General features: G+C 41.1%; 1 protein-coding gene across 2 annotated transcripts; it reads left to right on the top strand.

The window, feature by feature from the left end:
* Positions 1–759: 759 nt before the first annotated feature.
* Positions 760–26316, top strand: mroh1 (maestro heat-like repeat family member 1). 2 transcript variants are annotated; one of them, XM_068569425.1, is made up of 45 exons: positions 760–895; positions 1216–1318; positions 1560–1705; positions 2736–2867; positions 2960–3122; positions 4204–4302; positions 4887–5038; positions 5602–5742; positions 5921–6013; positions 7341–7419; positions 7794–7907; positions 8109–8182; positions 8312–8434; positions 8711–8818; positions 8907–9051; positions 9204–9244; positions 9647–9788; positions 9935–9987; positions 10198–10305; positions 10802–10921; positions 11053–11175; positions 11283–11429; positions 12474–12500; positions 13845–13967; positions 14084–14163; positions 14277–14418; positions 14598–14693; positions 14997–15101; positions 15312–15447; positions 15636–15748; positions 16005–16157; positions 16273–16329; positions 20568–20665; positions 20867–21032; positions 21342–21511; positions 22379–22516; positions 22715–22829; positions 23081–23227; positions 23320–23386; positions 23591–23712; positions 23920–24069; positions 24231–24365; positions 24696–24798; positions 24948–25013; positions 25101–26316. In XM_068569425.1, the coding sequence occupies exons 2-45, from the start codon at positions 1297–1299 to the stop codon at positions 25175–25177; spliced, it is 4911 nt and encodes a 1636-aa protein (XP_068425526.1). In that variant the 5' UTR covers positions 760–895; positions 1216–1296; the 3' UTR covers positions 25178–26316. The 2 variants fall into 2 exon arrangements, with proteins under 2 accessions (XP_068425526.1, XP_068425527.1); XM_068569426.1 differs by lacking the exon at positions 12474–12500.
* The last annotated feature ends 1492 nt before the right edge of the window (positions 26317–27808 follow it).

Raw genomic sequence — 27808 nt, 5'->3', positions numbered from 1 at the left:
TACAATTCAAACAACTCAGCACAATATTAAGTATCTAATATGAGTTGCACCTACCTACCTACACACACACACACACACACACACACACACACACACACACACACACACACACACACACACACACAGTGGAGAATAATTAGGGAGAAAACTGGTTTGAATACATTCCACATTAAACTTATATATACACATTATCAACAAAGTGATGCACAATTTGTCTTTTTGAACAAAATACTACTCAAAAGTTACTTACATCATCCAGGTGATATTGGGTTTTGGCAGACACACACACACACACACACACACACACACACACACACACACACACACACACACACACACACACACACACACACACACACACACACACACAAAATATTTGCAGGATCAAATGATCTATATCTATATCTGTATTTATAGATATAGATATATAATGTGATCCTGTAAATATTTTTTACTCAGTCTCAGAACGTATTACTCCAGTGCTTCATAATGCAGAGTTAAACCTGGATCAAATAGCAACGGTCGATGCACAAAGACATACAAATATGAGACACATTTAACAAAAAAAGTTTGAACATATAGTTAAGTCCCGCATAACAGCAGTATTCATAATATAAAGTAGTCTAATGCAAAGCTACAGCAGACAGTATAGTCGCTGAGTTGCAGCTCTAGTTGCCTCAGTGCTGTGGTTCTGCCCCTTCGGCCACGCCTCTTCCGCTTTGGCCACGCCCCCGACGAAAGCACATGACCAGGCGTGTTTACACCTGCGGAGACAGAGAGACACGCAGCGCCAACAACGACTGTGTTACTGACAGGGCAGCCTTTCGTTTGAACCGAGACAATAAGCACTTTTGTCGCAAGGGGTAATTGTTTAGCGGACGCTAGCGGGGACTCGGTGAGTTTTTTAGCACGACTGTTGTTTTCCTCCAGCGTGTCACGCGAGGAAGCTGTCAGCTCTTCCGTAGCAACAGCTGCTAGCTTAGCCTGCTAACGCGTCTCGCACGGGTAGCTCGCTGCTGCAGCATCAACACCCAGATGCCATGTAATAACATCAACTGAATGAGTTCACTCAGCTTACACTGAGAGTTGGGTTTTGGATGAGTGTCCTCTTTAAAGAGCTTCGTACTCGTAAAGGTTACTGCAGCAGTTAGCTAACAGTGAAGCGAAGCTGTAGTCTCTCAGCTGTAACTCCCCTTTATCTGGTTTGTCTGACAGGCAGCCTGTGCCCAGCTGTACCCCGGGAGGGAAACTCCATCCTCGGACACAGGCTCCAGGAAGCCAGCCCTCCTGGCCACCATGGAACAGACGGATGTGGAGCGTGAGCTTTGTTCTCTTTTCTGCTCTTGTCTTTCCTTTTTTCTCTGTCAATGTGTTGTATGCCTTACTCTGTTCAGCCACAATAATTGATTTGCTCTGTTAGACATTGTTCTGAGCAGATAACCATGTGTCCTCATTTTGGTCTCTTTGTCACTTTGTCTAGCCATTTGTGTTTCTTCCATTTCTCTCTCTTATTTCCCACTCATGTTTGTCTCCGTTCTGTCTTTTTATTTTTCCTCTAGAGGTGAGCCTTGCTCTGCTAGATGCGGCCACTGATAAAGACCCAGAGGTCCAGGAACAGGTCAGAAAGTCTATGTTGACTCTGGGAAAACAGCAGCCAGACAGAGTGTTAACCATGTGTCGGGACTACCTTCTGAAACACCCAAAGGTAAACCCCCCCACCCAGAAAACACCTTTACTACACTGCATGTCAACCCACTCTGACTGTCAGCCTGAGACCTACTCTAATTAATGATACCAGGGTGACCTGAAACTAATTATCAGTCACGCTGTTGTAGGCCGGGTCAAAAAGCCAGATAAGCATGCACAAGAGCATGCCAACACTACCATTTCACTCCTCAAGCCTCGAGTGCTTATGTTACTATTGGTGTCATGTGGTGTCCTTGTGTACACATTAAGAGTGGAAGCTGCAGGGGAAGTTCCACATGTCGAGCATAAAGCAGATTGGTACTAGATGATGGAAATGATTGTGTGGATTTGTCTTCACTCAGTAAGTAACCCATGCTAACAATAGTTTGCTGCTAATCTGTTAAATCTGGTCCCACTTTAAAGCCCTGTCAGATCCTATAGTACGTGAGTGGTTTTACACATGTACAAGATGTAAAAAAAAAAATGCCAGAATGGTTGTATGTTCACTACAATTACTGAGCAAATCTTACTTTTGTTTTTTAAGTTGGAAATGTTTTGTCAATCTAGTTTTCTGAATATGTACAATAGTACACTGACAACATTTTACCTGCAACGACCGATAGAACACATAGCGTCGTTGCTATTATAGCTTGATGTTGAAGTTAAAACATCCCTCAAATGAGGTTCTTAGTCTGTTCTTTTATTTGCAACACATTTGCTCCTCGGACATTTCCCCATAGAGCTCTGAATCAGCTTGAGTCTGTATGATGATGCTGCAACATCTTATCACGCTGTCTCTCTCAGCCTCTGACTTTGTGATTATCAGACTTATTATTACACTGAAGAAACGCCTCAGCAACATACTGTTGTACAAATTATGTCCTTTTGTATGGAATTTGGTGCGTCATATTTTATCCAACCTTAATGAAAGCCAAGTAGTTTTGTTACTTTGCTGTTCCATAATTGGTATTTAATTTTGTATGTGCTCTTAACTGTTAATCCTTGTCTCTTTTTTTTCTTCTTCTTTCCTCATCCTCCCGCTCCTCTAGTTGGTTGTAAGCCACAGAGTTGTGATTCTTCAAACTATTGAGCTGATTGTTGGCTGCAGAATAGAGGAGATCAGTTACCCCAGGATAAAAAGTATCATCTCCCTGGCTTCAGACGAGATGACACGATCAAAAGTAACAATTTACATTTTTTTGTTTATTTCGGAAGGCTGACGATAAATGATGTTCCTCACTTTTTTCTCCACGTGTTTTCCTGGTTCACTCAGGAGGTCGTCCCTGATTGGCAGCAGGCAGCCAGTAATATTTTGGTTGCTGTGGGTAACAAGTACATCAATGACATCATGGAGGAAATACTAAGCAAGTTTCAGCCAGGGCTCCTACCTCACTTCTTTGTGGTCCAGACACTTGCCAACCTGTCTGATTCCAATGGTGAGATAATATTTACACACACAAAGGCAAAAAAGGCACACATTTTCCTTGTTTAGGCCATAAGAAAGGACACACGCACACGCACACACACACACACACACACACACACACACACACACACACACACACACTGGTACTCAGCGGTTATTGAGAAATACATAAACCTGTTAAACCTGTCCAAAAACAACTCCGCCACTCACACTTGCTGCAGTTAAGGATGACCAGAGCCACTGAACTGAAACAATTTTATTAGATTAGTATTATTAGTGATATTTACTGCCTGATTTATTTCAAATCCGTATGTCCTGCTGCCAAAGTTGCCCTGTTGCACTCACTTAAGTCTCTACTACCAAAGGATGTAGGACATAATGAACTGCATGGCATGAACAAATACATAGTTGTATTAATTGATAACCACACTGACTCGGATGAACAAAATTGCTCAGTTGCAACTACATTTTGTAGGTGTAATCTTTATCCCCAAAGTGCTGCTGATTAATCCTCAATTCAAACTTAAGTCTTTGTTTCATGCTGTGGATGAAGAGGGGTAAATAAACCTTCCTGCCACAACAGTTCCAGACTGCAACCACAGCTAATACGTTGTTAAACATATCTACACTGGGCTTGCTTAACACATTTTGATGCAGGTTAAATATATATACAAATATAGACATTGAATCAGGACTCAAGATGAGCAAATAGTAAATGAGTAAATCATATTAAATGAATCTGATTTGGATCAGAGGCTAAAAGATTCTGCTGCATCCTGGTTGTGTCTGATTAGAGTAGCTGTCGTTTGTGTCCACAGAATTAAATAATTGTTTCATTGCACAGATGTCAGTTTAATAGCTGTGAATCATTGACCAGCCCATAGATGCATTGACATTATATGTACACTATTTTGATACATACTGTGATTTTAACAAATGATAGTGACAATCATTTCCCTCAATGCTTTCCTTTAACGCTTCTACATGATCTCTTACTGTGCACATAATTACAGTGCATGTCTCCCTGCTTTACAGAGTAAGTAGTAAAACAATGATTTTCCATTAATGCAGTATTCTTCTTTGTCCTCCAGTTTATGGCATGGTACCCTTCCTGAATGCTATTCTGGGCACTATGTTGCCAATGTTGAACATGGCCAAACAGGACAACATGAAGTGGGTCTTCTCCTTTGGTAAGAACCATTTTATCATTACATTAGCCTTCTTTCCATACACATATGTATGTGTTTATTTCATTAGAAAAACTGAATATAAATGAAATAATTCGATACAACTTCCTGAATTGATAAAAAAAGAAGGTTTTTAAATTCACTTGAGGTGGTTTTTGTATTTGTCCAAAAAAGATAATGCGTGAAATGGATTATGGAAACTCTTTCCCAGATTCATTCTGACGTAGAGAACATTTAACAAACTCAACTGATCAGCTGTTCCCACTTCGTGTAAATGCTCGTCTTTGTCACCAGACGGTATGAAACATGGCCAATACAAGCTGACATGAAAGAACGATTAAAACTTGCTCAATTAAATCCTGGAGACCTCTCTCCATTTTTCTCTCATACGCCAAGCCAACTTGTTTAGTTTCCAGTTGGCAACCTCTACTTCCCCTCCTCTTTTTATTGACAGATTACAGCCTTTGTAGCCTACAGAGCAAACCTCGTACAAAAACTACAGTCTCGTTGAGTATATTCACTCAAAACCAGTTGATGAAAAAGCTTCTCAATGTCCTTTTCCTTCGGTTTTGTTTCTCTTTCTCCAGCTCTGTGTCATTTCAGTGACGGTATCTTGGAGTACCTCGCCAACCTGGACAAGGCTCCAGATCCCACTGTGAGAAAGGACACATTTTCCAGTGAAATTTTTGCTGCTTTTGACATCCTCTTCAATAATTGGTTACAAAGCAGGGAATCCAAGGTAAGGTCACTGTAGATCAATGTTGGGGTTCAGCCAGTTGGTTTGATATACAGTGAACTATCCGTCTAACTAAGTCATGTTCAGGCAGAATTGAAGGAAGTAGTTAGGCTGACTTTTTCGTATAATTGGGTTCCTAAGAGTCAATCAATGATATGTTCTCATCTGGTCCAGGATTATGAAGCTTTATTACGTCCCAGTCTAACAATGAAACAACTGTACCCTCGTGCTGCATTACAGAAGGCAGGGAACCCATTTGAGCTAATTGGTCCACTTAGACAACATTCACAACTGAATAAGATTTCAGTTCAAGCAAACACAAAAACACTGGGGAAACCAAACTATCTCAGAAGGATATTTATACAGTGACAGAACATTTGCTTTAAAAGAAATCGGTCTATTTTTCAACCTAAAAAGTACATTTAGAATGGAGTACAGTATAGAAATGTGATGAGATAGACTCAAACATTTTTTTAAATGTATTTACACATCTATTCATTACAAGTGGGGGAATCTCTGTCATGTCCGTCACTTGACTTCCTGATTTTCTGTCTCTGTGTGTTCAGTTGAGGCTAACGGTAGCTGAGGCAGTGGGCTCTATGTGCCATCTGATGGCGAGTGATAAACTGGAGGAACAGATTCCTAAACTCATTCCTACCATCTTGTCCCTGTACAAGAAAAACAACGAGCACTATGTCATCAGCAAGGTGGGTGTGGGCTGCCGCATGAGTGTGATGGACTCTTTGTTTTGGATTTCATAACACGGATAATTTGTTACCAGTAAACATCACTCTCCCTCTAAACTTAACAGACTACTTTTTTGTTTCTGTTAATTATTGTGACAGAATTTTCACAATTTTCTTTCATTCTCCTGCCTTCACTCAGAGTCTGTGCCTAGTGCTTGATGCTTCGGTCACTATGGGCAGCAGGGTGCTGGAGACACAACTGGACGGTCTACTCTTGGCACTGCATCAACAGGTACTTGCGAACACACTCAATTCAACACTGCAGCTTTAACCTTGAGTGGCTGATGCATGACACAGATGCTCACACAAAGGTGTGTATGTCCTGCTCATAGAGACTGTGCTCACAGGTTTTGCTCAACAGTTAACTTTTGAAAGATTAATAAACTGGCAAAAAAGAGAAAAACATTTTCTATTTTTTAGTTATTTCCTTAATAACCACTTTGTTGCCAATTTTGAAGCCCACAATTAATGTGAATTATAAACCTTAGGTTGATGTCCTGAGGGGCAAACGGCAGGACACCTTATCATTGGTCTGGAAAACTTCACAACCTTTTGGAATATGTCTCGAAGTTTCTCAAACATTATGTTAAGTTTGTCGACCTCCACTCTACCAACACAGAGCCATCGAGTGCTTTCTGGGTTGTTTTCATGTCGGAATGGTGTGAAAAAATGAGCAGTAGGGGGTGACTACTCATAGCCCTGAAGACAAATGCATGCATAAATGACTTGCCTAGACTACTACATTATATTAGCTTTAGCTGGATCGGTCTGATCTAACTGCAGTCAGTTGCTGGTTCCCAACAGCACTTTCTGTCACAAGACAAGGTTTCTGTCATACCAACTGTAAGGCATGTTCATCCTGTGTAGTGACAGACCAGTACACCCCCCCTCTTTGAAACCACACATTTGTGGACAGACTGGATTACTGCTTTAACATATCATTTTAAGACGTGTCAGAGTTGCTGTAGTTTGATGTTTTCATAACCTTGTGACACTTGGCCTTATGCCTTGACTGTTGCAACATTTTACCACAATGACTCTGCCAGCACTTGTGTGTGCAAACTGGATTGTCCGGTGGGGTATGTGACAGTTATTATTCCCATTTCGATCATCTTACAGAAGTTGACAAAAGTTCTGCAGGTCCAAATTACAATAGCTGCTTGAAACGGTGGTCACTAACACATGTCTCATGTCTTGTATCCAGTTGGTCATAAACTTAGCCCAAGTAAGAGATTGCGGTTGAATGAGGTTGACTTTAATTTCTCACTTGCTTGCTCGAGTATAAAAATAACATATTCAGTCACTCTCTTAGACAAACAAATGATAGTCTCTGCAAACTTGCTATATAATTTATACTATTTTCTTTATTATCAAAATAATGATTACGCCTGCTGTATAAGAAGATTTTGGTATTGCTGTAAGACTTTTTCCATTTTAAATAAATAAATAATATTATTGTAGTTTTTTTTAAATGCCAGGACTCTCATCATCATGGTGTTTGAAGGAGCACAAGTTAAAACATGGCTGTCACAGAGTAACGTTTCATTTCTCTCCCCCAGGTGTCTGCCCCTGTTGATTACAGCAACCCGCCCACTGTCAAGAACCACAACGAGGTCCTGCGCTGCTTCAGCTTACTAGGTACAGAAGCTCTTTAGTGGGCGTTTGTGTTTATGTGTGCATCTGTCTATAAAACGTGCCCTTTGTCGCCACTGCATTAAATACTGAAGGCTGATTAAGAAAGTCTGTGGTGGGATAGTAGCTGAAAGTTGTCCAGAAGCGTTTCTCTGTGTTTTAGTTCTATGGAGTCACAAGAACAGTAATGAGATCATCCATTAGTGTGCAAGACTCTGCGTCTTCCACACCATAATCCTATTAACTGCGACATATGGTCCACTTCTCTGCTTTTCTCTCTTGGCTTTCCTGCATTTCACTCTTGTTCTTGTGCTTTTGTGACAATTTATGCATTTTACATTTTTTAAATTTCTTTCTTTACTCCACTCCTTCCCCTCTAGCTAACTCCTTCCCAGACCGACTCGTCATGTTCGTCCTTCAGAAGTTAGAGAACAGTAATGAGCGAAACAGGATGGGCTCCCTGGCTGTCCTGCGTCACCTCATCAACTCTACCAGTGAGACAATACACGAACAGATGCATCCCCAACTCATCCAAAACACACATCTGTTACTCCACAAGCTCCAGTGATTGATTTGGCATAAGTTCATATGTTATTTAATGTGCCCTGAATCATACCAAAGTCATACAAACGACATAAACCTCCTATATTTATTCGCTAATATTTTCTGTGCGTGTCTTAATGTGTTCTTTAAAGCGTCCACAATGGAGAGTAAGAAGCTGCTGATTCTGGCCAGCATCAGACAACCAATGGCTGACCACAGCAACAAGGTAACACACTTGTAGACACCCATGTGACTGTTTCGCTTAATCACAAACAATATATATTTGAAGATATATATTTCATCAGTTATGTTTCCCTGATAATCATGCCGCTATGTCTCACACTCTGTGTCCCAGGTCAAGAAGCGTGTGGTCCAGGTGATCAGTGCGATGGCTCATCACGGCTACCTGGAGCTAGAGGGAGGGGAGCTGCTGGTTCGATTCCTCGTTCAACACTGTGCCTTACCTGACACATATCGGGTACAACTCCCGTTGAATTTAATCTTTACAATGTGTATTTGTGTGGAAGTTATTTCACAAAACTATTTAATTTACACGCACGCACGCACAACAATTAAGCCATCAAACACAGATGCACATGAGGTCAATTGACAATATGTAAGATATGTGCTGCATGATGCAACAGAGGATGTTGTGCACATGTTTCATATCTGCTCAAGCTGAAGTCAGTGCTTACAAATCATGTTGTTCAAGCTTGAAACCTTTACTTTCATTGATGTGTCTGTTTGTGTCCAGCGAGGTCAGAGGCCCACTGATCCAGAGGAGGTGACTAACGAGGCACTGAGGACGATGTGCGACAACACTCTTCACCTCCTGACCACCACTGTTGGACAACTAGCAGATGTATGAACAGTATTTAGTGTGTGTGTGGGTGTGGGTCTGTGTGAGAGACATATGTTAATTTAACATGTGTATGTTTTGTGGTTTGCAGATACTTTGGCCCAAGCTGCTGTACTTTCTGACCCCTTCACAGTACAGCAATGCCACCACTCCTCTGTGTAAGAGTCTGATAGTGTTGGGTAACAAGAAGAAAATTAACCAGGAGCCCAGCTTCAACATAGACTTTACAAAGGAAGGTAGGAGGAATATTTACTGACCAGGTGCATCTATTTGAAAGTTATATGCTGTGTGTGTCACAAAATATCACAAAATTAATTATTAATTGTAGAAATTTGCTATTTTCAGTGTGTTTCTATTCCAAGCTAAATGTGTCTTTTATCTCCTCCAGTCAATCTGCCCTCCCCTCAATTACTAATGGTCCGACTGCTGGTAAGTTAATCCAAGTCTATAACTACAATCTTAAACTCTCATTCCTTTTGTGTTGAGAGTTTAAAACAAACGCTCACTGAACAGCCAGTCGAGTAACTATTTGGAGAAACAGATTGTCATTGATGATTTTTTTTGGACATGCCAACAAATCCTGTCAAGTTTTTTCCCTGATTTTCCCTTTTCATGCTTCAGCGACAATCTCTTACTTTCTAATTATTATATTTACATTTAGAGCTACTCTTATTGTTTCTTCAACATATATGATGCATAAAAGAAGTTGCCCAGTAATCCCACTAGAGTGGTGCAGTTTACTTGCTAAGTGAAAAGCATTTATAATTCATAACATCCTTAACTTGTTTGTCTACATTTGTTCATGCCCTGGTTTGCCTTGGTATGTCCCAGATGAACGCAGCCTTCCCGTTCAGTAGCAGAGGTCATGGAGCTCCGTCCCTCTCACTCCTTCAAATCCTCAGCATCAACATCCACCCCAAAATAGAGATACTATGGGAGAAAGAGATGCCTCCTCTGCTTTCCATGCTAGAGGGTATGGAAATATTGTGAAAAGATAAAGTAATAGCTTTGGAGGAAGCAATGATTTGCTGTCTGCACTACTTCATTTTTATTCCATATTTACAGTAGTTTTCCTCCTTTTTATAGTATAGATGTCTGACTGTGTGTTGTTGTTTCCAGACTCAACAACAGAGAGTCTGGACAAGAAGCACTGGGAAGAAAAGATGCTGAAGGTGTGTTTTTCTACTGTTTATGGGAATATTATCTTGTATCCGGGTTTTGCATTTTAATGAAACCAAAATGTGGGGATAGTGGACAAAAAGATGACTTATTTTTAGCTCATATTGGATAATTCCCATGTATTGTGCATTAATGGTTTAATTGTATGTGTTGATGTTGGAAATATTCAGTTGTCATTCTAAGCAAGATCAAATTGTCTCCAGCTTTTGTCTAAAACCCTGGCTACTGTTGATGATGACAAGTGGGTGTGTCAGCTGGCAGCTGAGGCAACAAGGGACCTCTCCACATATAACAACGCTTTAGAAGAGAAAGTAAGTGCTTTCAACAGCTTGTCCACCCACAAATCAAGAGCGAACTAATTGCTTTGTTAGGGTTACCAACACAAGTCCAGGGACATTAAATGAATGGACACGGGTTGTCCACCGCAGGAAGTCTAATTTAGAGCTCCCGGTTGGTCATCAGGTATCTCAAAGAGTTGACTGTGTTTAAAAGTGGTCATCATCCTTTGGGGCACATGACCTCCTTAAGGAGTGTCATGTCTCCTCATATTTGTACACTGATAGGTGAACAGTTCAACTCATCACAAGGTGGAGTGTAGATATTTTATGCTTTGTATGTAAAAAAAAAACAAAAACAAGTGGTTGTAAATTTGTTTTTTGTTTTTTTATTTTAGATAACTTTTTACGATACCCTAACATGATCTCATGACCCAATGTGAGGAGCCAACTAGTAGGATGAACCATTTACAAGGAAGACTTGTTGAGTACATGAATAATATAATAAGCATTTTACATTCTCTCTCTCTAGAGTTTCCTGTATCGATGTTTAGGAGTGACTCTCCAACAGTGTTACAACAAGGAGTTTGTCAAAAAACAGCTGCAGGAAATCCTCCTCGCAGCGCGACACAACGATGCCGTCGAAAGAGAGGTATCTGTAGATGTGATCATTTCTCTGGCGTTGTGGTTTTCAAAGCAAAATGGAAAACATCTCTCAATCATTGTTTCACACCTGGACAAGTTAACGCTCTAACTTGTCCTGTCTGTCACCTTCACCGTTAGGGAGTTGCAATGGGTGTAGGTCTGTGTGCCAACAGCCACCTCGAGGGCACTCTGGCCAAGCTGGAGGAGTTCGGCAAGTCGGACGCCTTCAAGAAGTCACCAAGCATCTTCAACCTTCTCAAGGTTGGCTTCTTTCAACTTTTATCATGTTTCGCAAATTAAGAGGATTTTGTGTTACTACTATTTTTTTTAAAGTCTTCCTTCACCTCGCCTTTCTTTCCTCTCCTCAGGAACGTAATGATGTTGAGATAGAGAAGGTGAAAAGCACACTAATCTTGTGTTATGGTCAAGTGGCTTTTAACGCACCTCCAGAAAAGATACTGACCTGCATCGAACAAGACATCCTTCGCTGCATCAGTAAACACTTCAATACCAAGGTAATGGAAATCATTTCCTTTATTTGTATTTTAGATAAATAATTCAGAGAAAACACTTTACACTGATGCTGACAAAGGTGTAGCAGATTGTACTAAAAGTGATGTTTAGAAAGATGAACAGAGCTGATTATCATGAAAACGTATTCCAGTTAGTTACAATATATTTTTTTTTATCCAACTAAATCCACCTGCATCCGTTGTATTGTACCATATATTGTCTTCAGCCCACTCAGTGCTCCTCTGTGGTTGATAGTAGGCAAAGCGAAGCCTTTTTCATGAATGTCATTTCAGATTTTTGCTACATGTTTCCCATTGTTGCAGTGACATGGACCCTCTGATGTTCGTGTACAACGTGGCTACATTAAAGCCGGCACTGACCCTTGTCCTTTGTGTGCGTCTGTGACATGGATTGAGAGTAAATGGTGGAAAAGTTGTGGTAAACATGTTGCGTCAGACCTGTTGGGATTCATCCTTCTCGGCTGAGTCAGCATCAAATTAGTCTTAAAGGGTCCTGCTTTTGTGGCAGTGCAATGTCCAGCACATCTGGGAAGAGAGGCACAAACGGGTGTGAGGTTCTTTGCACTGGGGATAGACGTCTCTGTGTCCGGTATGGTGATGTGATCAACAACAGTGAACGGATTACACACAGCCGCCTACCTTATGCTTACCTTAATTAATTCACATGTAAATAACTCCAAGCTGCCACAAAATATTCACACACGCACACCTCAGACTGCTCAGTTATAACTCAATGTTGACGTAAATCGTATTACAGCGGCTCATATCTCGTGTCTCGCAACCTCCTTTCTGATTTTAAAAGAAACAACACAAAGGCTGCTCATGTTTAACACTTTAAATTGTATAATGGGAACATTTAACCGCCTTTTCAAAATGGCACTTGTGCTTTGAGACGAGCCCACACAACGCCTATTGTTTGTATTTGTCGTTGCGCTTGTGTGAGAAAAACTAGTGCCGGGAAACTTGCAGCAAAGGCTGCTGTATTTGTATGTGTACTCATGACTATATCACATCTATTTCATGCAGGTTCTGGGGATTAAAGTAGAGACAAAGGTATAGTCACAGGAATTCGGGGGCTGTCTCTGTTTTACCTGCTAGTAAACTTTTCCTCCCTTTCGTCTTGCTCTTCTTTCTTACTCTTCTGCACACTTGTAGTGATATTGTCACTAAATTCTTTACTGAAACTCGTCAAGCCAAGAGAGCACAGCTTCATACAATAAAGCAACTAATTGTTTTAAGGTTTTGCTTAAGCATATCTATGTTCTATTTCACAATGATAGAGCGTTAGAGTAAAAGCCAATTGGGGTCATAGTTTAAGCTGCTTAAATGCTGTTGTGCAGAAAATAATCAGTAAGGAGCAACAATGACAAGTAAAGACCAACACAAATGCTGCAAGTTGACTGTAACTATCCTCACTTTACGAAGTGACAATGCTCTACCTCTGTGAAATATAGCTTTACGCCAAACACCCCTAGAAGTCTTTAGTTAGATATTCCATTATTATTCCCGCAGTTGGCTTGAAAGGTGGCTGTTTACCAGTTTTTCATTTCCACATTAATTGCCAACAGTTTCTACGACGTGAGTAGAAGCCACAACAAATGTGTGTTTTCTTCTGGATGTAGCCAAATCCAAATTTAATGCAAACAACTTTAAAAATGTCTTTTAAATGACATGCATTACTAGCAACATGCCAACTACATTACTTTAGTTTTTTTTAAACGTTTTTTTTAAAATATTTTCCTCTGTCAATAAGACTGGTTTACAACAACACTGCATTATTGATGCACATTCAGTTGAAAAGTATCATCCCTTTTTAAGATCCTTCTTCCTCCGATCTTCATACAAAGTTACCTCCTTCCTTCTTTCTCTTCGTCGTTGCTTAATGCCGGATTGTTCTTTTTAAATGCTCTCAAATGACTCTCGCTGAGTGTATAAGGGCTTTTGTGATTTGTTGCTAACTCTTAACCGCTCTTCTGTCACTACTTTGACCAGAGCCTTCAGGTGGTGTGCCGTTCAACCAATCTCTAATCTCACGACTCTGATTTCAAACTTCTCTCCATCCATAGGCATGGAGGATCAATCTGCAATATCGCTATTAGATTGATTTGATTGCTTGATTTTTATATTGCTGGAGTGATTTTGGATTGTGTTTGCTTCCACTCAGTCGCTTGTCGAGTTGCATCTGCTGAACTCCGCTGCAGTTGGCCTTGTTTGCATTCCTGACAATTTGAAAAATGCAATTATCTACTTTCTTCCATATTTAGCCTCCTTTTCCTCCTGACCTGAATCTTATGGTCTGTTATTGCCCTTTAATTTATTCTGTTTGTTTGTCTTGTGCATCTTTTTGTTGTGTGTCTTTTTTTCGACATACCTCTGTGTTTTCCCCCCTCATTTCAGGACCTGACTATGAAACTCAGTTTGATCCAGAGTGTTGGGCTCATAGCCAAAGCCATCCGTGAGTGTGTGAAGAAACAAGGCTACATCTTCTCGCGCAAACAGGAGCTCATTACTGTTATGCTGGTCAGTAGTTGTTGTCATTTAAAAAATAAAATAAAATCATCAATATTGAATTGCCATTACAGCAACAATGTTTTTTTTCTGGTCTGTCTTCCTGCTGTTTTGTTCACACTGGTCAGGATTTTATCAAGGCAGAGTCAGCTGATTCAATGAGGACTCCAGTACGCCATCTTGTGATGACCACCTGTGCCAACCTAATGTATCCTTCAGCTTCAGTGACTATGTTAATCCCAAAAAGATGTGGTATCCCTGCATTCTGGCACCGGAGGTCTTGTCATTTCCACGTTTGTTCTTTGACTGTTAGTGCGTCAGACCTCTGGACCCTGTGCTGAGTGAGAACGAGAGCTTTGACTTGCTGAAGGTTTGTGTGAACAGTGTGTTCTCTCTGCCACCTGAGACGCACACGCCAGAGAAAATGAAAGAAGAGGAGACACTGGACCCCAGGCAGAGACAGGTGAAGTGAATCAGACAGAGATGTGTGCACACACATGCAGTATACTGCACAAATCTGCTGTATATGTTGTCTTGTGTCTTCATGCTCACACCTATTAACATTCCTACAGTAGCATTATGTGCACACTTATCAAATGCTGTCATGCTGCAGGACTAACGTGTCCCGATGCATATCTACAGGCATTGTACAAAGACACGTTGGCTGCACTGCAGGAGTTGCTGAAAAGTGTTCTGGCCAAGGATCCCACACCTGATGGTCTGCAGAGTGTCTTCAAGGTGAAGCTTAGTGTTTCAAATTAATCAGCTCTTTAGCTAAACGTATTGTTAAGTCCCAGTAATATTTGTATCACCACATTATTCTCTTTTCTAATTGTGCATTTAAAAAAAAGCATATTGCTGAACAATAGCAGATCCTCATTACTAATTTTCAGCATCTTTAACTCTGTAGCTTTAAAGAAATTTAAGTGTTTGGTTACTTCTGGTGATTCATTAGTAGTCCTGCTAGCTGCTATGCATCGAGAAGTATCTGTTACAATACAACACTGTGTAGTCTGATGCAATGTATGTCATTATGTGCAGCACATTGAACCATGGTTGAGCTCCGGACAGGACCACGAGAGAGAGAGAGCTGCCACAGTTACTGCGCACATGCTGGCTTACTACCTGGATAACCTGACTGTCAAGGTACACACAGACATTTTAACTATCTTGGACACACCACATATCTTAGTTTTGATAATGGGTGAATTGTAACTCATTTAAATGTATATGATCCAAAGTATTCAGCCATTGAAGGTCACTATATTCTCACGTCAGTGCGAATGTATTTTGTCTTCACTTGATGTTAAAACTGACATTGTGTGCCTTTTCTTTTATTCCTGTGCATCTGTGTAGAACATGGTGTCTTTCCACAACCTTGGCGCTCTGCTGGGCCGACTGTCTCCACGATGTTCTGACCCTCGGCCTGCTGTACGCACTGCTGCTATGGACTGTGTATACTCTCTGCTTTACATACAGCTACGCTATGAAGGTACAGAGACCCAGCGCCCTGAACTTTTACCTGCATCGTCATTTTATTTGCAATCACTGAGTGACAAAATAGTTGTTAATATATTTCTCACTCAACCTACATAGTTCAGCTTTGACCTAAACATGTTTATGTTTAAATAACCGTAACATTGTTTTGTAAAGCTTGCTGTTTTGACTCCTTATCCGTAGGTTTCTCCCTAGATTATAAGGATGAAGGTGTGGACAGTCTGTTGCCCCTAAAAGACCGGCTAGATAACCCTGACCATTCAGTTCTATATAAGACCTGCTCCGACCTCACCAAGGTACACCTTTAAACCATTAAGCAGGGCTCTCTTTAAAAAAATCCTTTTCGTTATCTCGCCCAGATAGATTATCGTGCCCTGTAGTATGCCACTCAATGACAAAACCTTCTGTTGTTTTGCTTTTATTCTGCAAAACTCATTCCAACATACTATAGTCATACAATCAATGTTACATCTTTTGTCTGTTAATTTAGTATGAGCAGTCGTAACTCTTCCAGTAAAAATGTTTAATTGCACTTATTCCTGTGTGTGTCAGGTGATGAGTAAGCGTCTGCCTCAGGAGCAGCTGACAACGTTGGTCTTCATGTTGTTTGAAGGGCTGGCTGACAGTCAGGCAAACTGCTGCAGAGCCTCATCTGTCATCCTAAACACTCTGCTGAAAAACCGAGGAGGAGGACTGCAAGAGCTGGTAACACACACACACACACACACACACACACACTCACACTCACACTCACAGCCCTCTGTTACATCTGCTGATTAATATTCTGGATTACCAAACCCAGTGTTTGTTTGTATGTTAGGTCCCAGAGATGCTGGAGGTGCTACATGTGCGTCTGCAGAGCATCACTGAAGAGCAGGTATGAACACACTCCAGTGTGATGATATTCAGCATAGATATGAATTTTTCAATAGTTATTTTGTTATTAGGGCCCACGCACTGATTTTAGTCAGAATGGAGGACCTATTGTTCTTCTGTTATTTATTCTCATTCTTATTCACGGGCTTTGCGTGAGAAAAAGAGGTGCGTGGGAGAAACCTACTTAAAAATGTTCCGACTCGGCAAAAAACATTAATCTGATTGGGGTGTCGGTCAAAAGTCGGAAAAAAAATGTATCTTTAGTTGTGAAAGCCCACGCTTTTTGCCAACTGTGACCAATTCACTTGAAATTTGCCACACATGTCCGGTTGGGTCTACTCTACAAAAGAGTCAACCAAAAAATAAAAAGTCACTTACTGCTAACTAAATGCATGCATGTGTGTGTCAGTGTGGCTGTGGTGCAACAAGACTGTAGAGACTATAAACCTGCAGCTTCAAGCATAGTGATCTTATTTTTCTTCTTCCGTACACAAAGTTTACCGCGTAATTCGTCCCACAGCATCGCACGCACAATTTCCACAAACACACATATTGGTTGAGAGCGCTAAAAAAACACTTAACTTTGGGCCCCACAGTAACCCAACGTACTTTGTCGTATAAAAATATTTTAAGTTTATAACCTTAACAAAAATCTTTATTAGTCCCGAAATGGGCATTTTGATAACTTGTACAGTTTCAGAAAAAGGGGTGTGTATAGCATGGAATGGTTCAATAAGCCCCACCCACAGAATAATGAAAGCCCCGCCCACAGAAGCCCCGCCTACATTTAGGCTTTTTGTGACTTCCTGGAACTGCTTTTGATAAGTATATGACACATTCTGTGGGCGGGGCTTATGGAACTGCTTTTGATAAGTATATGACACATTCTGTGGGCGGGGCTTATGGAACTGCTTTTGATAAGTATATGACACATTCTGTGGGTGGGGCTTATGGAACTGCTTTTGATAAGTATATGACACATTCTGTGGGTGGGGCTTATGGAACTGCTTTTGATAAGTATATGACACATTCTGTGGGTGGGGCTTATGGAACTGCTTTTGATAAGTATATGACACATTCTGTGGGTGGGGCTTATGGAATTGCCTTTTATCTAGATAAGTTCATATAATGAACCAGTCAGTCAAGGAAAGCTTACAACCAACAAACTTTCTATCGAGACGACTATTCCTTTAAAGCTAGAGATCTCAAAGAAAGTCATGGAGCTTTTAGACATGATTTCAATTACTTTGCAGCCCGTTGTAAATATGATTGAGGCCCCGGCTAAAGGAGCAACTGCAAGAATTTCCTGTTCGATTAATGGACTATCAGTGAAAGCCATTTTTGATAGTGGCGCTGTCATCTCAGCAGTGAGTGCAACGTGGATGAAGAAGAATTTCCCCTCTATTAAATATGCCTATGATGAGAACAGCACGGACAAACAAGGAGTGAATGGAGTTAATGGAAGGGTTGAGGCTCTCGGGTGTGTGAAATTAACACTTGAGTTTGTTAACCCTGAAGTAACAATATTGGCCCCTATATTTGTCTTGGAACATGACATCCCTCCCATCATTGGCACCAATATAATCGGTATCCTCAAGGCGGTGAAATTGAAGAATGCAAGAAAGTCTTCCAGGTCTCAAACAGTAGCCGCCAATTTGCCGGCCCTGGCACAGTCACCGGAGGTCGTTGTGGAGAGCAGCCATGGGGAGATTTTAGATGTCGTTGACAGTCACATCCCACATGGTGTGGAGTCTGTTATTGCAGCACCAGTCAGGAGGGCCTCTTCCGAGACTCCTCAAGCACCGGGCCGCCACAAACCCAACACTGTCGGCAGCCAGAGGGACGCTGTGGTGACCTGTGCCGAAGCAGAGCTGTATCAGAGTGACGAGACAGAACACGACATAGTGGACACCGATTCACTAGTGGTCATAGAGGAGAGTCTTTCCGGTCCGACATGTAGGGTGGAGCAGGAAGAGAAGAACAAAACGTCAGTTGAGATATTCGTGAAAGATCTAGTTTCACTAATGATCAAAAAGGTGAAAGTGCGCAGGCCGGTTGACATTTCAGAGGCCGACCTTAAGCGTGTGTTTGAAAGGACGTGGGCCGAAGTTGAGGGTGTGGATTTCGTTGCCACAGAAAAGACCTTTAAACACCTCGACGAGACCATTCACCGGGACCTGTGTAAGACGTGGGGCGGTGCAAAAATGGTGCTGCTCCACATGAAATTACAGAAACCAGAGTTTGAAGACAATATCGCCTCCTCTGTCAAAGACCACCTGATGACGCCACCGAGGAGACTCAGCACGAACGGCAGGTTCTTCTCGGCTGTGGGCAAAGCTATCTCCAAGCCCTTCAGACGCGTCAGATAGGTGGAACGGGGGGGCTGAGCTTGTCAGTGATTGAGTGACTTAACACTGCAGCGTCTCAGAGACACCTCCACCTTTCTCTCTGTGCCCCCCCCCCCCTACCCCTTTTCCCCAAAGACACAGTGGCTGCAATGATTAAGTGACTTAACACTGCAGCCTTAGAGACACCTCCACCTTTCTCTCTGTGCCCCCCCCCCCCCCTCTTTCCCCAAAGACACTGTGGCTGCAGTGATTAAGTGACTTAACACTGCAGCCTTAGAGACACCTCCACCTTTCTCTCTGTGTCGTTCCCCCCTCCCACCCCCTCTTTCCCCAAAGACACAGTGGCTGCAGTGATTAAGTGACTTAACACTGCAGCCTCAGAGACACCTCCACCTTCTCTCTGTGTCCCCCTTTCCCTAAAGACAGGGAGCATCTTCTGTCTTTTTTTCCCCCCCAACCTGGATGTTGGGGCAGGACCACTGAGGTAGTCAACAGCTGGAAAGGTGATATCAGGGTCCTAGTGTTGGTCCTGCTTCTTTTCCAGTTCTGAGTAGTGTCACTATCGTGGTACATATAGGTTTTTACCGGGTGATCCGGTTTTTCCTAAAATAAAATACAATATATTATGTATTGTTACAACATCTGCACATCTCTCTCATTGTTTGCTGTAAGATCGTAAATATTCAACTCGACTCAGTGAATTAAGTACAAAAAAATAAACAATGTTTCTTTCATTTGAAAATCTAAATTAAAGTGGCCGTAGTCATAATAAGTCATAATACTATAATAACTAACCTTCTGGGGCTTCCATTTGCTCCAATATTATGGCTTCATTGTTAGAAAGACACTGACAATAACATTCAATTTAAGCTCTTGATGAGTTTTATACACCAGTTTTAACGTGTATATATAATATCTATATATAAAATCTCCACTAAGTCTCCTGTTTACTGTGAGTACATTATCTTGTGTATCTTTGTATTCATGCTTGTTTTTGTCGATTGCTATCTCTTCCCTTTCCGAACAAAATACTCAAAAGATGTGCCCACCTCTCCCAAATTCAGCACTTACATCTTCCAGGTGATGTTGGGTTTTGGGAGACTGTCACCAAACAGGGAAATGGTGGTTTCTGGTCCGGCCATCACTTTGTTTCACCTCTTCTCTCAGACGTGCAGTAGTAGGAGCTGCGGGAGGGAATGTGTATATATTATTATAAATGCTTTGTTAACACTTCATAGTTATTCTGGCATCATTGTAATTCAAAGCTTAATGAAGCCATCCCGAATTATAACACTCATTAGCACAATTGCGTTACCCACATTACCGGTTTATTACCGACCATTGACTACAACGGAGACAAAGAGTACCTGTTTGATGGGCTTTCCTACACAATAAAAAATAAATACATTTTTAAAATAATCAATCTTAAGTCATTTATTAAGAACAGAAACATTTAATAAAAATACATTCCAACATAAATTCATAAATCAAAAAATTAATGTTTGGTGGTTGTTTTTATTGTAAAATGTTAAGTTGCCCTCCATGTGTCATATAAAGGCTTTGTTTGATATATACATCAGGGGACAAGCCCCGAAGCCTTCGCACTTTTATTTTTACTTTACAGCCTTGTTGCGCCTCAGTGGCTATTATCCTGCGGGCGTAATCATAATCTTGCTTTTTGAATAAGGACCAGTCTTATTCTATGGGGAAATGACTCTACTTCTCTTTATTTCCTCAGTAAACATCAATCTCTAGTTCTAATTCTGTTTTGAATAACCAACACACCCTTTGGGGCGTATTTCCCATTAATGATCTATTTATTGTGCAATATCTTGTTCTCCATCTATGAGCTATATCAATTTAACCTGTGATTTACTCTACCTGTGTTCAGGTGAGAGTGGCGGTGGGACAGACGGTGCTAATCCTGGCTTCTCAGCATTTGCAGGCTGTTATCAATACACTAGTTAACCAACCACTTCCTTTTGACAGGTAGATTTACAAAACTTATAATTACTTCCTTACTTACTACCCCAGCATGGCCACAAAATGTATCTCGCAGTAAATTCAGTAATGTTTTTATTTAGCTTGTGAGTTGCAAATGTTTAATCTTTCACAGAACAAAGAATTTAAACTGTTTGTGTTTTCAATGAAAGACGCTTCAACGTTGAGTTTTTCTATCTCTCTGGCCAGCTGGACCGGTGAGATGTGGATGGCCCTGGGAGCAGACCCCATTGTAGCCAATCAGATTATTGAGATGGTGATTGAGAAGCTTCTCATCATGGCGCCCTACGTAGACCAACGGGAGTCAATGATCAGAGGAGGGACGAAAAAGGTGGCCACCAGCCAGCCGCTGGCCGTAAGTTCACAGACACTCACAGACATGTCACTAGTTCTTGTTAAAGATTATGATATTAATGCATAATCCCTTTTATGTCAACTCGCACAATTCACACTTATAGAAATAAGAAAGCAATGGCACTCAAGGCCAAACATGGTCACAATTTCACAAATATAGCAGGCGTGTAACGTGGCCAGTTTAGACTGTTCAGATGCAACTTTGGTCCTGCTCAGCACTCTTCAGCTGTTTTCTTCAGCTCCAAACCAAACAAACTGTAGAAGAGGATGACTCTTACATGTGTGCCTGTCTGTTTTTTGTTGTTTCCAGATGACATGCGGTCTTAAAGAGCTGTTATTAAATGGTAACAGTCAGGAGCCGGCAGTCAGCATGTTTCCTCAGCTCTTCTCCTGTCTCACTGTCAGACTGGGAGCAAGTGTCGGGGTCTCGGCACCGAAGGATGCCAACACAAAACAAACTGCCTCCCTCCATGTTGCAGGGTAGGCATCTTGTTCCTCCTCAGAACTTGTCAAATGTACTTTTAAAGTTAGTTCAAGGCCCTTTCTTTCATACCTGGTTCAACATTGTCGATCAAATGTCTTATTATCCAGCTTAACCTACCGAGATGATTGACATCAGCATACGTCCGTTCCTCAAAGATGGAACCGCCCTCAAACAGTTTCTTTCATTCTAACAAGAAGTCAGTCCCGAGGATAATTGCGCGTGCCCATTCCTCTTCAGAAGGGGGAATGAAACCATGATGTTCTAACGCTACAACATGACCCATAAACTCAAAGGAAGAGCCTTTTTTTTCATTTGAAGAAGTCAAGTCCATAATCATGGCAAAGTCTAATTCTGCGTTCATAGTAAACTGTTGTGAATATTCACAACCCGTTTGTTGTGAATGCAGCATAACACCGACCTCGCTGCGAGACATAAGCATCAGACAAGTTAAATGTGTCAGTGTTGGGAAGATGTATTGTAAAGTAAGTCTCGTAAATAAATTAATCAATCAATAGCGCTCGTACAGGAAATCATGATGATGTGAGAACGAATCTGGGTGATCTGGAAGAACTCTCTCTCCCCATAAAACTAATATCACTCCTTCATCAATGAGGAAGGGAGCTGCTTTTTGTCCAGTGGGAGTGGCCAACCTATCTAGTGAACTTTCACTAAACCTGCTCTGGACCAGGTTAAGAGATTTCCATGTGTTGCTCGGGTGATTTTTCTAAGCTTGCTTTGAGGAACCGAAAAGCCCAATCTACATCATCTTATCCTCAAAATTACTCAGCTGAATCAGTAAGCCACGGTCGAGGAATAGGGCCCAGGTGTAGCTAACATGTTGGTGTCATCGTTCGGGATTTCAGGGTGGCAGCTGATGCTCTGCGGATCTTGTTGGCACGGGCCCAGTTAGATGAGGTGATGAAAAGACTGGACGAAGATAAAGCCTGGGACGCGATGAGAGAACTAAAATCACACACGACTGGAGTTACACTCCTGGCAAGGTACGTGGTTCAGTTTGAGATCTCAATTCGAAGTTCACTACAGATGTATGCTGGATCAAATCTATTATCTTTCCTATTGAGGATTAAATTATCATCCGCTCTTGTTTCTCTCTCTCGTAAATTAAATGTGGTCTAAATCATGATTCTCCTCTTTATATAAAGCCTGTGTACATTTTAGTATGTTTGTCTTGTGTTTAGGGCAATGGCTAAGCATGCTGGTCCCAGGTTGCCCGCCATTGTGGAGTCGCTGTGTCCCTCCTTGAATAACATTTACGAATGCCAGAGAATCACCGTCACTGCTTTCTTCTCCGAGGTGAGACACCATGAAGTACTACATGATGTTTAGTTTGTATGTGTTAGAGGGGCCAAAGTGTTTCATTGAGCTTCATGCACTGTGCAATAAATGTCCCCACCTGTTGCCACCCTATCTGAATTACGACTATATATTTTTTTAACCCATACAGTATTGTATGAAAACACCCCCAAAGGCCATCAAATCATCTGTTATAGTCTAACAGATGAAGAACATGAATAACCTGTCATCTCTCTCTTTACTGAGTCCAGCTCTTAAACCATCATGTGGTGACGGAGTTGATGCTGATAGATGTGTTGATGAACAACATGATGGAGAGGATATCGGATCCCTGTTGCACTGTCCGCATGCTGGCTGTTCGAGGGCTGGGCAATATAGCGGTGGGATCCCCTGAGAAGGTACATGCAACGCTCGCACACAGGAGCACATCCTCTCTGCTGCTACATCACTGCTAGATTACTTTCTCACTCTCACGTCTTTCTCTCACCAGGTGAACAAATATGCCAAAGAGCTGCTGGCAGCCATGAGTTCAGGCATGGAGGAGAAAGACGATCCAGGTCAGTAGATCAGTAAAAGTGAAAGTTACAGTAATCTGCAGTCTGGCTCTCCTAATTGGCTCCAGTGATGCCTACATTTTACAGTTTAGTGATTTGGCTTTCACTTTCCTCATGACATCAGCATGATCTTCATACTACATGTTCAGCATCTCGTCCTGGATTCTTTTTTGTCTTTTTAGAAATGCTCTTTTTTATTTCCTGCAGGTAAGCTGATTACCCTTGAAGCCATGTCGGGCCTCTCCAAAGTGCTCATCTACCTGGACAAGAAGAACGTCCACTTATTAGTGGTTTATATCTTCATGAAGATCAAACCGTTCCTGGAAAGTGTAAGTTCCCTTTAAATCTTTTTTCCGTGACTAGTAATCAAAAGTATCCAAATGTAAGTGTATTTATAATACCAGTTCTGGAGTTGTTTTGTATCTTTTTAATAATTCAAGAGCTAAGGTTTGTCTCTTGAGCTTAGTGAGAAGGTGAAGTAGTTTCCCTACACATAGACACATGTAACGCTAACAGTACTTCTCTGTCTCATCCAGGAGAACGATGCGATCCGCTGTGCTTCCATCCATCTTATGGGAAACTTGTCCAAGTTTGGCTCTGGAGAGCCAGTGTTCAAAGACCAGATCCACAATGTCCTGGTCAGCCTGCTCTTGCACCTGGTTGACCCAAACCCGGAGGTGGTCAAGGTAAATGGAAACTGTGCATTCACGTCAGGTTTTTTATCGTAACGAAAATTGGAACACAAGTAAATTGGAAAAATAGTACCTTAACTTGAAACTTGACACACACAAAAATATTGTACTGTTTCATACAAATATCAATCTTTCTTTTTTTGGCATATGTCCAGGCGTGTAAATATTCGATGAGAGTGTGTGCTCCTGTCGTGGGATCAGAGAAGATCACAGCCATGTTTCAGAACCACCTTCATGACGAGAAGAGTCTGCACTATGGAGAGTTTATCAATGACCTCACCAAGTACCTGGTGAGACACACACACACACACACACACACACACACACACACACACACACACACACACACACATATGGCTGAATAAGATGAACTGAACTTAAAGAATATTCAGATATAAAGTAGATTCTTTGTGAAAATTACTTTTATTAATTTTTCTGTTGCTATTTTCATAACAGTTGACAAACAATGTTGTGGCAATACATTTACTGGCCTTAATACAAAGAGGATTAAAGGATCAAACGCACAGATTGTTTGCAAAATCTAAATAGATGATATTGTTAAATTACATAAGAAGTGCCTATTCATGTTTGGTGATAAGTGCATGTTTTGCTGTTCACAGATTGAGGACTTTCCAGGCATGCTGAACTTTTATCACATATCAGTCATCCAGTTCTTCAAGAGCAGCTGGGCTGAGGTCCGAGCAGGAGCTGCCATGTTTATAGGTATGACTGCAAAACTCCAGGTCTTGAACATTTAGATCTGAAACCAGTGAACCTGAGTGGATGCCTGGGTCAGAAACTGTGTGTTTCTATTGTATCAGATGTGACCTGGTGTGTATATGTATGTATGTGTGTGTGTTTGTGTGTTCCAGGGTTTCTGCTGGGGAATCTTTCAGAGGAGCATTTCTCCCACCTCAACATGGCCACCATCTCGAAAGGTGATTCACAGGACAGCCTTTGTTCTTCAAAAGTGTAAACGGATTCTGTTGTATTGACTGTGTGTTTGTGTGTGTGTTCTTCCTCAGGTTTAGTGATGTTGCTCCAAGATCCAGATCCTGTGGTGAGAGTGAAGGCTGCTGAGGCCATGGGACGTTTCCACTGACACACAAAGACCCACAATCAAATCCTAGTGTTTCCTCTATGCGCTAACACAGCTGAACAAGAATACTAATAATATTGAGGATTAGGCCCACAGTTTATAAAAAACATTAATAACCCACCAATTCAAATGTACAGTAACTACAGCAAAACAGTAACTACCAAAAACAGGGACCAAAGCAGGAACAAATAAGGAGCCAGAAGCCAAACTGTCCGATTTGCCAATGTTACGAAATCATAGAAAATGAACACTGGTACTTATTCATATGCACCCGTGCACATATATTTAGCAGTTAGCAGCTTTGTTAAGCTTCTTTTGACATTTAACTAAGGTACTTGAAAGGAAGTGTTGCTCTTAGCAAAACTTCAGTGACCAAAGACTGTGTTGCTCCCAGCAGATCGACGTTGTCTGTCGTGATCAGCGTTTTGTCAGTGACGATACCAGATATGTGCTGTGCTCGGTCAACAAAACGTACCATGCGCCATTTAGAAGGTTCTTTTGCAACAGAGTTTTTAGAATAAATCTAGTTTCTTCAAATATTATGTGAAAAAGGAGATAGTGATGAGCATTTAACATAAATGACGACAAATCCACATGACTCTGGTGTGTATGTGTCCGTGTGTATGTGTGTGTCGTCACACCAGCATTTCATGAGAAGGATGTAATTGAAAGAAAACAGACTACAATCTCATCGCCGTGTCCAGTAGTTTAGATCATCGAGCTGACTTTGTCAAATCAGCCGGCAATAAACAGACATGTTTCCTTTTGACTTTAATAACCAATCTCAGACACGACCCTTTGCAGCGGACCAGTGCGTTAATGTCAATCTACACAACTCTTTTGAACCCCAATAATATGTTGGTGACACGCTCGCCTCTATTTCTAAGCCATGATGGAGCTGTTTATGAATTGCTGCCAGAACGAGAACTAAATGGCGCCACTGGACACTTTCCTGGTGTCACAATCATTTCTTACTCCCACCTCAGGCGGCTGCTTCGACCACTAAATGTCTGATCTGCAGTTTAGGATTCAATTTGAACTTGACGTCCAGTGTTGTTAGGCAGAGCAGACGAGTGAAGCCATGCTGAAAACAATTAGTGCCAAATGTTCATTGATAATAAATATTATAATGGCACCATGAAGACGCTGTAAATTATGTCCTCTCTCACTTTCAATGCACTTGATGTTGTTTCCATATCATTATTGCATTCCATGTTTGAGGTTGTACAGCTTTAGGCGACAGCTGCATGTTTGCAGACCTCTTCCAGTTATGTAAATATGTGTGAATGTGTATTATGTCTGTGCACGCAACTTCAATTTTTGTGTTTCTGAATTAATTCACCCGAGGAGCGATTTAAAATACTTTATTGTGCATCTTCAGATAAATGAATTTAGTGACAGAAAATGTCCAAGATCAGGTGAAAGCAATATATTGTTTGTTCTTGATCAAATTAATGATTATATGTATGTTCACCTTAAATGTTTCTGTTGCACTTTTGAATTACATCATGTAGTCCCTGATTTAAGAACCAAAAGGCAAAGAAAAAAAACATTATTTTGTTATTTTAAGTGGAACATAAAACTAAATGTGTCCCATATGCGACAACTTCTTTGTGGGTAGGAAAAACGACTTAAAAGATGTATCAATCAAATGTAAAAGGCTGCTATCAATTGTATTAAAGGTTCTTTAAAGAAGGAGTCATGACTTCTAACACTATGGTTTAGTTTAGGGTGAAGAGTAATTATTAATGTTCTGAGTTTTTAAAACGGTTATTAACTTTATACTACTGATCTTTTTTTCATCTTTTTGTTTCTTTTTATTATGTTTAAAGACTGTTAATTATGTCCCAGTATGTATGACACATGGCTACAAGTTTGTATGTGTGCGCATGTCACTTCTCATGTGTCACTGCACCAGAAGTCATCGTGGATGATTGCAACCAATGTATTTAAAATGAAGAAATAAACAGATCCATTAAAAGTATAATGGGTGATTTCTCTGGTTTGCAAAAATAGTATTGCCCGATGTGAGTGTACTTTTTTCAGTACCCATACGGGCGCAGTAAAGAGCCAGGTATTGTGATCACACTATTTCATTGCATGTCACAATAGATTAGACTTAACTAAGTTTGAACACCGGTGGAATAATGAGGCCTATAAACGCAGCATAGTTCCATCAGTGCCCTTCATTGTGTCACTCCAGTTGTCTGAATGCTCTTTGATCACATTCATCCTCAATGTAAATGTTAAAAAGTGTGCTAAAGCTTTAGTCGTGTTTTGTGAATTCATTTAGCGACCAGCTGTGTATCATGTTGATCATATGTTCTCATATTGGAGTTTTTTTTGTCTGAAACTACAACAGGGAGTGGATGAGCAGCAGCAGAGTAAATATGAGCTCTCGAGCTCTTGTATGGGAGCTGACAGACGGTCAGTAAACACAACTATTGTGCGTTTCAGACGGGAGGACGACGACACATTAACGAGACACGCCATTCGCGGAGCTGTATGTTGTGTTTAGTCTGTTGTGTCTTATCTCTGGGCGTAGTGGGACGAATGTTTTTCATACATTGGTTCACCTTGCCACTAAATTGTTCTGATGCAGAAATACAATTTTTAAAAAGTGATTTTGTCAGT

Source organism: Clinocottus analis, unplaced genomic scaffold, assembly GCF_023055335.1.
Source record: "Clinocottus analis isolate CAN_PGR_092001 unplaced genomic scaffold, fCliAna1.0.p SCAF_9, whole genome shotgun sequence".
NCBI classification, from domain to species: Eukaryota; Metazoa; Chordata; class Actinopteri; order Perciformes; family Cottidae; genus Clinocottus; species Clinocottus analis.
This window is presented reverse-complemented; position numbering and strand designations above follow the sequence as displayed.

Excerpts from the sequence above, each read along its gene's own strand:
- mroh1 (XM_068569425.1), top strand. The coding sequence starts at position 1,297 with ATGGAACAGACGGATGTGGAGC. Across the intron at positions 11,430-12,473 it reads GTAAACACTTCAATACCAAG|GTTCTGGGGATTAAAGTAGA; the intron begins GTAATGGAAATC and ends TATTTCATGCAG. Across the intron at positions 24,070-24,230 it reads CAAACCCGGAGGTGGTCAAG|GCGTGTAAATATTCGATGAG; the intron begins GTAAATGGAAAC and ends GCATATGTCCAG.